Source organism: Pristiophorus japonicus, chromosome 3 (assembly GCF_044704955.1).
Source record: "Pristiophorus japonicus isolate sPriJap1 chromosome 3, sPriJap1.hap1, whole genome shotgun sequence".
In the NCBI taxonomy this organism is placed as follows: Eukaryota; Metazoa; Chordata; class Chondrichthyes; family Pristiophoridae; genus Pristiophorus; species Pristiophorus japonicus.
In genome coordinates, this window is record NC_091979.1 from 215,434,151 (window position 1) to 215,446,823 (window position 12,673).

The 12,673-nt window shown below is 50.4% G+C and overlaps 1 protein-coding gene across 2 annotated transcripts in view; it reads right to left on the bottom strand.

The window, feature by feature from the left end:
* The window catches only part of cps1 (carbamoyl-phosphate synthase 1, mitochondrial), a 217,824-nt gene that overhangs the window by 186,997 nt on the left and 18,154 nt on the right, over window positions 1–12,673 (bottom strand). For both annotated transcript variants that reach the window (XM_070876254.1, XM_070876252.1), the window contains exons 2-6: window positions 10,971–11,080; window positions 6,457–6,601; window positions 4,098–4,187; window positions 2,529–2,585; window positions 2,344–2,436 (exon numbers count right to left, since the gene is read on the bottom strand). In XM_070876254.1, the coding sequence (XP_070732355.1) occupies window positions 2,344–2,436; window positions 2,529–2,585; window positions 4,098–4,187; window positions 6,457–6,601; window positions 10,971–11,080 (495 nt within the window). The remainder of the gene's footprint in view (window positions 1–2,343; window positions 2,437–2,528; window positions 2,586–4,097; window positions 4,188–6,456; window positions 6,602–10,970; window positions 11,081–12,673) is intronic.

Genomic DNA, 12,673 nt, shown 5'->3' on the forward strand with positions numbered 1-12,673 from the left:
ACTGCCGCACTCGTTCCCCCCACCCCCCCGACACTGCCGCACCCGTTCCCCCCACCCCCGACACTGCCGCACCCGTTCCCCCCACCCCCGACACTGCCGCCCCCGTTCCCCCCCCCCCTCGACACTGCCGCACCCGTTCCCCCCACCCCCGACACTGCCGCACCCGTTCCCCCCCCCCCCGACACTGCCGCCCCCGTTCCCCCCCCCCCCCGACACTGCCGCACCCGTTACCCCCACCCTCGACACTGCCGCACCCGTTCCCCCCACCCCCGACACTGCCGCCCCCGTTCCCCCCCCCCCCGACACTGCCGCTCCCGTTCACCCCCCCCTCCCCCCGACACTGCCGCCCCCGTTCCCCCCCCTCCCCCCGACACAGCCGCACCCGTTCCCCCCCTCCCCTCCCCCCGACACTGCCGCCCCCGTTCCCCCACCCTCCCCCCGACACTGCCGCTCCCGTTCACCCCCCCCTCCCCCCAACACTGCCGCCCCCGTTCCCCCACCCTCCCCCCGACACTGCCGCCCCCGTTTCCCCCCTCCCCCCGACACTGCCGCCCCCGTTTCCCCCTCCCCCCAACACTGCCGCCCCCGTTCCCCCACCCTCCCCCCGACACTGCCGCCCCCGTTTCCCCCCTCCCCCCGACATTGCCGCCCCCGTTCCCCCCCCGACACTGCCGCTCCCGTTCACCCCCCCTCCCCCCGACACTGCCGCCCCCGTTCCCCCCCCTCCCCCCGACACAGCCGCACCCGTTCCCCCCCCCCTCCCCCCGACACTGCCGCTCCCGTTCACCCCCCCCCCCCGACACTGCCACCCCCGTTCCCCCCCCTCCCCCCGACACAGCCGCACCCGTTCCCCCCCCCCCTCCCCCCGACACTGCCGCACCCGTTCCCCCCCCCTCCCCCCGACACTGCCGCCCCCGTCCCCCCCCCTCCCCCCGACACTGCCGCCCCCGTCCCCCCCCTCCCCCCGACACTGCCGCCCCCGTCCCCCCCCTCCCCCCGACACTGCCGCCCCCGTCCCCCCCCCTCCTCCCGACACTGCCGCACCCGTTCCCCCCCCTCCCCCCGACACTGCCGCCCCCCCCCCCCCCCGACTCTGCCGCCCCCGTCCCCCCCCTCCCCCCGACACTGCCGCACCCGTCCCCCCCTCCCCCCGACACTGCCGCCCCCGTTCCCCCCCTCCCCCCCGACACTGCCGCCCCCGTTCACCCCCCCTCCCCCGACACTGCCGCCCCCGTTTCCCCCCCTCCCCCCGACACTGCCGCACCCGTTCCCCCCCTCCCCCCGACACTGCCGCACCCGTTCCCCCCCTCCCCCCGACACTGCCGCCCCCGTCCCCCCCCTCCCCCCGACACTGCCGCACCCGTCCCCCCCTCCCCCCGACACTGCCGCCCCCGTTCCCCCCCTCCCCCCGACACTGCCGCCCCCGTCCCCCCCCTCCCCCCGACACTGCCGCCCCCGTCCCCCCCCTCCCCCCGACACTGCCGCCCCCGTTCCCCCCCTCCCCCCGACACTGCCGCCCCCGTTCCCCCACTCCCCCCGACACTGCCGCCCCCGTTCCCCCCTCCCCCCGACACTGCCGCCCCCGTTCACCCCCCCTCCCCCGACACTGCCGCAACCGTTCCCCCCCCTCCCCCCGACACTGCCGCCCCCGTTCCCCCCCCTCCCCCCGACACTGCCGCACCCGTTCCCCCCCTCCCCCCGACACTGCCGCCCCCGTTCCCCCCCTCCCCCCGACACTGCCGCCCCGTTCCCCCCCTCCCCCCGACACTGCCGCCCCCGTTCCCCCCTTCCCCCCGACACTGCCGCACCCGTTCCCCCCCTCCCCCCGACACTGCCGCCCCGTTCCCCCCCCTCCCCCCGACACTGCCGCCCCGTTCCCCCCCTCCCCCCGACACTGCCGCACCCGTTCCCCCCCTCCCCCCGACACTGCCGCCCCAGTCCCCCCCCCCCGACACTGCCGCCCCCGTTCCCCCCCCTCTCCCCGACACTGCCGCCCCAGTCCCCCCCCCTCCCCCCGACACTGCCGCCCCCGTTCGCCCCCCCCCCCCAGCCCCCCGACACTGCCACCCCCCGGTCACAGCCGCCCCCATTTGCCAGCCCCCCCCCCCCCCCGACACTGCCGCCCCCATTCCCCACCTCATCACCGACACAGCAGCCCACATTTCCCCCCCCCCCGGTCACAGCGGCCCACATTTCCCATGCCCGTGGCACAAACCCTTCTGGAATAATCCCATAGTTATGCGGAGTTTAAGCTTTGCAAACTTATCAGTGGATGGGAAGAAAATACAATCTGCTAGTGAGACATTTATAGGCAAGTCTTCAAACACAAGCTACAAAACTTACTTTGGTTGATATTTCTGCCATTAAGTTTCGCACATTGGGATCTACAAATTCCACAGGATCACCGTCAAACTCAATTTTACCGAGGATTGTTCCCTGTGAAGATGTTTTTAAAAATGCATGTCATGTGTTTATTAAATGACTGGAAGCAACTCAATTTGTTGTAGGAATTTCATCAAGCTGATTACCTTATCCCGGACAATCTTTGTGAGCATTCTTGTGTCTACTCCGTAAAGGGCTGGGATCTGTTCAACAAGAAAACACGTTCTATGAAACAAGTCACCAGAATAACCCAAACTGCATTTCCTTCTCAATTCCAACTCTTCCCCTCAAAGACTCAACTTGAAATGCCGACTAGAATGGTACTGCTGGCTGAGGCCAGAACTATCCAGCTCTGACAGCAACATCTCCAAGAGCAGCAGCACTGTAAAACTCGTTCGTGACCTTCAGGGTTAGGCACCGAGTAGATCGACCATTCAGACCAGGAAGATCTCCAGCTCAAATCACAGGCCTGCACAGCATTGGCTTCAGACAAGGCGGCAGTTCAGGCATCAAAACTGGCCTTGGTGCGCCTAAACTCGGGGAGAAACAATCGGCCATGACTCCCACTCTTGATCCTGCTGGAAGGACATATGTGTCATCGAGCAAGGGCAGGACTGGGCTCAATGGCAATGTGTGCTCCCAGCAGTCGAAGACATGCCTACAGATGCTCAGCACCAAGCCCCACACAATTTACTGTACGACAACCAGTGAGCCCTCAAATTCCCCAGCACAGAGTCAATGTCTGCCGGTCACAGGGAAAAGAAACTGCTGACCATTCCTAACTTCATCAACGTTCTTTGGGAATAAATAGACACAACAGGGACAAAGAGAAAAACTTTCTTGCAGTATTCCAAAAGAAGTCATTGTGCCTCCAAGTAATCCACTCCCTCTGGTAAAGTTTTGGAGTACTTCAGAAAGCCTCAAAACTCCCAAGAACTCCCATCTAGCTCGTCCTTCCCTGAAGCTTATTAAAGGCATAAAGATTGGAATTTCAGGGAACTCCTCCAATACCCTTGATGTGGCGGGGCAGATCAGAAGATGCACCAATAGCTCCCCTTCTGGACAATGGCTGCACCAAAAAGACGGTTGAATCTCTGTTCTGCCCCAGGTTCCCGGCAGCTAAGCTCCACTCAGCCCCAGCAGCTCGCCACGTAACAACATACTTTCTTCTCCATTCATTCTTTTGCTGAGCAGCTTACATTTATATCTCCAGCTACCGACTCACCAACCAGTGGAAGTAAGATGCTGAAAGCATTTATGATGTAATCAGAAATACAGAGAAAAGATTCACAAACCCATTTACAATGTTGCTACGCACACAGTCATACCCATATTCTGTCACTTCCAAACAATAGTTGAACGTTTGGACATTGAGGTGCAGCTTGGAGATCCCTCAGATGGCTCAGGAGTAAAAGCAATGTCCAATCCGCATTCTACACAGAAATCTAATCTCAGCTAGCCAGTGGTAGTGGTGCTCCAATTTGCCCCAGTGCCTCTGGGTTAGGGAGAGGGGACATCAACCATGGTATGTGCGCCCTTGCTGGACGATGCGTGTATATCAGGGTACCAGAACAGAAACCTCCACCCCAAAACTGAGGCCCTCTCACAAATGGAGAATGGCCAGGAGGACAAGACATTAGAGGGTGTTTAGCACCTTGAATCTGTACCGCAGGATACAAGAGTGGGGGGGGGTGGAAATTGGAGGAGAAACATACCTTTTCTTCATGTAACCACTCGCCAAGTGATTTAACAGAGTTCCAATGACTATATTCATGGCTGTAATCCTGCACTAGTAATCCAGAAACCTAGAAATACCAAAACAAGAAATTAGTCCATCACTGAATGCTCATGTGCCGGTTCCATCCTATAGTGAATCCTTGTGCTCATCATGGCTAGAGCTTTCCATTTTCTGTATCCAGAGTAAGCAATCAACCCCCAGTCAATGCATGGCATGCGTTAGATACAGAATAAAGCCCTGTCTAGATTATCCCATCAAACACTCCAGGGCAGGTACAGCACAGATTAGATATAGAATAAAGCCCTGTCTAGATTGTCCCATCAAACACTCCAGGGCAGGTACAGTACAGGTTAGATACAGAGTAAAGCCCTGTCTAGATTGTCCCATCAAACACTCCAGGGCAGGTACAGTACAGGTTAGATACAGAGTAAAGCCCTGTCTAGATTGTCCCATCAAACACTCCAGGGCAGGTACAGTACAGGTTAGATACAGAGTAAAGCTGCCTCGTGTCCCATCTAATAGTCCCTGGGCACCTTGATGGCACAAATCTTCTCATTCTTCCATCCAGTCGATGTCCCTTTGCTTACAGGAGACAGCTGCAATACAAAAGGTAGCACATACAGACAAGAGGGGAAGGAGTGACCATAGCTTCAAGCCTGTACTCGTAACAAAGAGAAGGCTTCTGACTTTCTGGTCACAGAGACAATTGAGGACAAGGGGAGGGGAGTCGGTGATTGGTATAGTTTCCTTTTCATTCTTTTTCTCCTTACTCAGTCACTCAGACAGTGTAACACTTTGATCTAATGCACTGCAATCTGTTCCCACTTAAAGCTGTGTTTCGAGGGGGTCCACTGCCAATATGTTATTATTCTGCTCCTCTTGGTACCCCAACGGCAGAGGGAGACAGCACCCAACAGAGTTGCTCACAGCACCCTGCAATGGCAATCACCGCAGACATGGCCACTGCAGGAGTTGGCAGAGTTCCAGAAGGGAGCACTTGGCTAAGAACGAGTGAGAATGAGTGCGGACAAGTAGAACTGCACAATGTGCACAAGGGCCAGCCAGCACGCAGCATCGGCATTTCACAGAGTAATGAGAGCGCGTGCCAATCCTGGTGACATCTATGTGGGCTCCTCAACCCATATCCATGAAATGACCTCCCGACTGAGCCGAGGACCACCACAGAGAAAGTGATCACTACAGCCCAGGTCCCGCTGACAGAGGCCACAGCTACCATTACGCATGTGTAAGGTTTCCACAGGCCTTGAATTCCAATCTATGCAAGTTTCAACAACCACATTGCTGTTCACTAGTCTGTTCACACAGCTCTCTAGCCATGCTGAAGAAGTGCCCAGCAGCTGGGGATTGGCAGGAGCTGGCAGATGATGGCACCATCTCTCCAGATGAAACAACATCAATAAACCACAATCCCCCCAGCCACCTGACTCAATGACCACAGATGTAACACCTACTAACCCTGCACTCTAGAGAAGGCCAGTGTCACCCAGCAGCCATCCATTCTACCTCTTCCTCCAATTAGGGAACACTTAGAATGGTTAAGGAATATAAAAGCACACAAGGGGGAAGCACTGTGAAACATGCTGAAAAGTCCTGCACCACTTGTGTTAATTAAAGTCAGGTAGACCGATGCTGGAATCTGTCCTGACGATCCTTTTGGTGCAACTTCAGTGCATGATGGAGGGGTTATAGGACTAGTAACTGTGGTTCTAACTGTTGATAAATTATATGGCACTCATGGATGTGTGGCTGAGCCCAATGGAGGTGATGGTGTTGGGTGGAGAGGACTTGTGCATTGAAGGTCTTAAGACACTTAAAGATTTAATCCATTAGACCCGATGACTCATGCAGGCGCAACAGTTCGATGCAACATCAAATTTCAGCTTCCTGTCCTCCCTGCTGCTTTTCCTCTCCTGCCTAGTCCATGGCTGCAAGTCAAAGTCAAATGATACTGTTATAACTTCTGGAATCTTGGTGTATGTGGACATGTTGGAAACATGCCTCAAGCAAATGGCTCTCAGGATTATTGGTCCTTGTATCATGGACTGCAAGGACACAGGCTTAACCAAAATCATATCTAACCCCACCATTCTCAAAACCACATGGTGAATACAGTATAGTGTTTCTCCAACTCCCACTATTCCCAAACTTTGATCACCACTTCTATCACCATTTTATGTGACAGGTTTACCCATTAATAGCAAATGAAGAGTTTGATAATATATTTCAACACCTTAGTGTTAATAATATTTATTCAGCAGATCAATAAACCTGCCCACTTATCAATTACACATTCAGGTGCTAACAGACATTATTACCTGGATAAATTCAGACTCTACATATTTCATTAACCCCAATTCATCCAATTTCTTTGTATCAGGGACCCCGTAGTTTCCTGCCATGGGGGATGTGAGAGTCAGGATCTGTCCTCTGTAGCTTGGGTCTGTCAAGGTCTCAGGGTAGCTAAAAAAAAATATTAAAAAGTTTGTTAATCACAAAAGAATCACTGAATCATAAAATGGTTACAGCAAAGGAGGCCACTCGGCCCGTCGAGCCCGTGCCAGCTCTCTGCAAGAGTACTTCAACTAGTCCCACTCCTCTGCCCTTTCTCTGTAGCCCTGCTATTTATTTCCCTCAGGTACTTATCCAATTCTCTTTTGAAAATCACAATTGAATCGGCCTCCACCTCCCTTTCAAGCTGCGAATTCCAGATCCTAACCACTCGCTGCATAAAAAAGTTTTTCCTCATGTCGCCTTTGGTTCTTTTGCCAATCACCTTAAATCTGTGCCCTCTGGTACTTAACCCTTCTGCCAATAAGAACAGTTTCTCTCCATCTACCCTGTCTAGACCCCTCATGATTTTGAACACCTTTATCAAATCTCCTCTCAACCTTCTCTGCTCCAAGAACAACTCCCCCAGCTTCTCCAATCTATTAACATAGCTGAAGTCCCTCATCCCTGGAACCATTCTTGTAAATCTGTTCTGCACCCTCTCCAAGGCCTTCACATCCTTCCTAAAGTTCAGTGTCTAGAATTGGACACGGTACTCCAGTTAAGGCCAAACCAGTGTTTTTTTTTGTACAGGTTCATCATAACTTCCCTAGAAAGAAGAAACTTCTCAAGTACCTTACCATTACAAATATCTCCCAAGAGCAGCTTTTAATATTGTCAAGTCCCACTCATTTGGTACACATCAACACCCCACATACATTAATAAGTTGATAGGCCAGTTTTATTAGTTTGTTGACGATGGCAGAACGTTAACCAGGATACTGAAAACTGGTGCACTTAATTTAATAAAGGCTTTACCAAACTGCAGGATACTGGATAACAGCCATGGATGAAGCACAGATGGAATGAGCAGGAAGTTATCAAACCAACAACGCTGGGGTACTCATCGGCTTTCTGTAAGGACCTTAACACCAAACATTGGCTTGCCACTCTGAAGAATGTGCCAATCTGCTCTCCAGTGTAGTGCCGGGGCATGAGTCTGTATCTACCTGGTGAGATTCTGATCTCAACTGTGCCGCCGTGGGGAGTTGCCAAGTAAATACTGAGAGCTTTTCCTTCCAACAGATTTTCATTGCTGACTGGCAAGAAGAGGAAACAGCATTGGTTTCCAGCTGCAGCAGCAGCTTAGAGCTACAAATGGAGACATCTGGAACAGTAGCAGGGGCAACATTGGCACAAGTAGGCTGGATCATTGAGCACTACTTGCATACAAAGAATACAAAGAGCGCGACAGTATGGAGGGGTAAAAGCAAGGCACGTTATTATCCTTATGTGCAGTGTTGGACAGATTACAACAGATCATTGTTCCTGTAGGAGTAAAGGATGTAGGTCAACTTCTGGGATCTCATGGATAAAGAGAGAGCTTCGAGCAAAAAGTACACAGATAATAAAAGATGGGATAATGTAGAAGAAATCTGAGAAATATAAGTATAGAAGGGAAGATTTGAGAAGGAACATGAAAAAGACTAGCAGTCAACATAAAGGGAAGTTAGACATAGGAGTAACGAGTAGTCAAAGAATGGTTAGGACCATGTAGAGACTTTGGTGAGGGAAAAGTGAGGGTGCTGATCAAGTATTTTAGCTCAGTTGTTTTTGCAGAAGATTAAATAGAACTGTAGGAGTATGTGGAGAGAGGATAAGAGCCACTCCTGGAGATAAAAATTCAAAGCACACTTCAGCAAATGATTGGAACTAAAGATTGACAAGCCACCTGGCCCAAATGGCTTGTCTCCCCCAATAATAAAAAGGAGGTTGGGGAGGAGATATTGGAGGTATCACCCATAGTTGAAATGGAAATTGTACCAAACCGCTGGAAGGTGTCAAATGTTCCAGCCATATTCAAGAAAGGTGAAAATAGGCAACATTCCAGAGCTCAGAATACTGATGAAATGAATGAAGATTTGGAAAGCTGTGGGCTGAGTCAGGAACAGTTAGCATGGATGTCAATAACAAGTTCTGCTCAACTCATTTAATTATTTGTTTTAAAGAAATCACAGTCTATGAAGGGAATGAGATGTAGCTATAGATTTTTTAGAATGTAGTAACTAAGGTGCCACATAAAAGACTTACAAAATTAAGATACGTTGAAGCTTAAAATGTAGCCACTAATAATAGAGATAGAAGGCAGAGAGTAGGGTAAATGCATGCTATCCAATGGGCAGGATAAGTGTAATGCTGGGACCTCTTGTTTTCTATTCATGTAAATAATATGTTTGCAAAATTAAACCCCATGGGATTAAAGGAGCAATGGCAGCATGGATACAAAATTGGCTAAGGGAGAGAAAGCAGAGAGTAGTGGTGAACGGTTGTTTTTCCAGACAGGAGGGAAGTATACAGTAGTGCCCCCTAGGGGTTGGTATTAGGACCGCTGCTCCCTTTGATATATATTAATGACCTGGACTTCAAAAAGAGCAGTGGCCCGAATACCAACCCCTGCCGGACACCACTGTATACTCCCCTCCAGTCTAAAAGACAACTATTCACCATTCTTTGCTTTCTGTCTTAGTCAGTTTTGTATAATTTCAAAGTTTGCAGATGACTTAAAGCTTGGGAAGTAGTAAAGAATGAGGTGGATAGTGATGGACTTCAGCAGGACAGAGATGGGGGAAATGAGTAGACACATCAGAGATTAAATTTAATGCAGAGTAGTGTGAAATTATGGATTTTGGTAGGAAAAATGAGAAGAGGCAATAGAAACTCAATTGTACAATTTTAAAGGGGGCGCAGAAACAGAGAGACCTCAGGGTGTACATACACAAATCTTTGAAGCTGGCAGGACAAGTTGAGAAGGCTGTTTAAAAAAAGCATATGGGATCCTTAGTTTTGTAAACAGCGGCAGAGTGTACAAAAGCAAGGATGTTATGGTAAACCTTTATAAATCACTGGGTAGGTCTCAGCTGGAGTATTGTGTCCAATTCTGGGCACCACACTTTAGGAAGGATGTGAAGGCCTTGGAGAGGGTGCAGGAGATTTTCTAAAATGGTACGAGGGATGAGGAACTTCAGTTATGTGGCGATTCTAGAGAAGGTGGGATAGTTATCCTTAGAGCAAAGAAGGTTTAAGAGAATATTTGAGAGAGGTTTTCAAAATTATATGGTTTTTTTCTGTGTATGCTCTCAATATCTGGGGTTTGGAAGATGGCACGGGAAATGTAAACATCTGGCTGGTGAAGGAACTAAGCAGAGGTTATTGAGTGGGGGGGATGGGGGCGGGGGGTTGAAGAACAGTGAAATTACTTCTTTAGGTGAGTCAAACTTTATTCACAGAAAGCACTGGGCTATCAGTTGTGCTGTCCTTTCTCTGGCTGGCTGCCCGCCCCCATCCATCCTCTCCCCTCCCCTCCCCTCGCTTTCCACCCCTCCCCCACCCCCACCATTCACAGGATGTGGGCATCCCTGGAAAGATTGGCAATCTGGAGAACTGCTTGCCTGCTTCCATTGGGAAGTATATAAATGGCTCAGCTCTCCTGAATACAGCATCAATGACCTTCTTGTTGCAATGGTGAGCAGTTGCTGACGACTGCGATGAAAGTCACCTGCTGCTGCTTGAAAGGATACAGACAAAGAAATTGAGGAAAGTTTTTCCATTTTCTGGGACTGTGATGTAGGTCTTGGACACATTTAGTTTTTAGTTTGTAGATGTTAGTGAGTGACTATGTACTTGTAGGGAAGAAACACCTTCTGTGATGCCTCAGATTAATAGCCTCTATTGTCTCAATTTCCTCTTCATAGAATAGGATTACAGGGATTCCCAATGCAAAGCAGTGCTTTGAGCAGAGCTGGAACACACTGCATTTCAAGCACCCAGTATCAGCAAGGAGACACCCAGGTTCTGTACTTTTAAGGATATACGATTCTACAATTGGTATACGGGAGCTGCTTTCAGCAAACACGGAGAGCACAGCACACAGATATTGTTCTCCCAACATCTGAAGTGATAAATGCAACAGTGTCTTTAACAGAGTAAATACATGCATCTGCCATGGTGGAAGGTCACTGCACCAAGCAGCCCAAAATCCAATGACACCGTGTTAGAGGAGAGTCGCAAGGTTCGTTGTAGCTGTAATGTTCCATGCAGCCAGTTCCAGAGACTGGCTCAGCGATCGAGGAAAAGCACCGTGTACCTTGGGAATGGAGAATGATATCCAAAACCCAAGATGCATTCACACTTCTACCACCTCAAAAATAAAAGGAGAAGTGGCAAGGTGATGTCCATCTCACCCCCGTCCGCACCACCATTGGGGAAATATCATGTAGAATGCGGTGTGCGGAAAGATGAAGCCACATATCCAGCCAGTCTAGTAAGGTCACGCTGTACTCACCCAACCAACCCGGTGTTGAATACGACTTCTCCCGCCGTTGAGTGAGGATACCCAAAAGACACACCTTTCATTTTTGTTCCATCGTCAAGGATCAAGTGTGCTGTCTGTGCCTAAAAAAAGTAGCATTTCAGTAGTTTGTATAAAATGTACAGAACACGATACCACAATTATAACTATCTCCATCGAGGCCTTGCCCTATGACGTACTGTGTAATGACCTAGGTTGTCCTAGATTATTGCCTCTAAAAAGTTTCCCAACATTAACATTCGGCTGACTGGCCTGTAATTACCTGGTTTATCCCTCTCTCCTTTTTTGAACAGGGTTTAACATTAGCAGTCCTCTGGCATTACTCCCATTTCCTAGGGAGATTGGAAGATTATGTTCAGGGCCTCCGTGATCTCCACCTATACTTTCCTCAGCAACCTAGGATGTATCTCATCCAGATCGGGTGACTTTTCTACTTTAAGCACGGCTAAACCTTCAAATACCTTCTCTATCTATATTTATCCTATCTACCTCCTCCTCTACTGTGACATTGGCAGCAACCTCTTCTTTAATGAAGACAGATGCAAAGTACTCCTTTAGTACCTCAGCCATGCCCATCTGCCTCCACAAGATCTCCTATTTGGTCCTTAATTGGGCCAATCCTTCTCTATTTATATGTTTAAAAATACTTTTACCCTATTCTCATACACTTTATACAAAATATCTCCCACTGAAGGACTCCCATTGCTCATTTACTGTTACTTGCCAATCTTTAATTTCAATCCACCTGGGTCAGATCCTTTTTCAACTCACTGAAATGAACCCTCTTCCTATTTAGACATTTGATTATTCCTCATTTTGTCCATGACTACTGCAAACCTAATGGTATTGTGATCATTGTTCCCCAAATGCTCTCCAACTGAAACAATTTCCCCACTTCATTGCCTAGAACGAGATCCAGCACTGCTTCCTTCCTCGTTGGGATGGAAACATATGGATATGCTGACAAAATACTTTCGTATTCATTTTTATGGTACCCGTTTATCTTTTCACATACATTCGCTTTGCTTGTCTGCCATTCTTTTGTCTTTCTTTTTCGGACACTCAAACTTACATTTATACAGAATCTTTACCGGAAAACCTCCCAAGGCACTTCAGAGGCATAAGAGGAAAAACAAAGGACTCTCGGAACCAATGAAGGAGTAGTGGGTCAATCCTGGCTCAGTTGGGACCGTGCTCGCCCGAGACCAAAAGGTTGTGGGTTCGAGTCCCACTCCAAAGACTTAAGGAAAAAAAAAAATCTAGGTGGATACTCTAGTGCAATACTGAGGGAATGCTGCAACTGTCAGAGAAGCTGTGTTTCAGATGAAATGTTGAAGCGAGATCCCGGCTGCCCTTTCAGATGGCTGTAAAAGATCGCAGAGCAAGGAAGTTTTCCTGCACAATATCTATTTCTAAACCAACACCACCAACAGATTATTTGGTACAGTAATTATCACATCGCTATTTGTGGGAGCTTGTAAGTACAGGTAAAATGTTGGAAATACGGCAACCCCAGGACCGAGTCCATGCCGGTTTTTGGGTTTTGCCAGGTTTCAGACCTCGCTGTTGGCGCTCATCTCCGCCCGCCGATCCTCCACTCCTTGCCATCCGCTGATTCCTGCTTCATCTCTGCCCGCCGATCCTCCACTCCTTGCCGTCCACTGATTCCTGCTTCA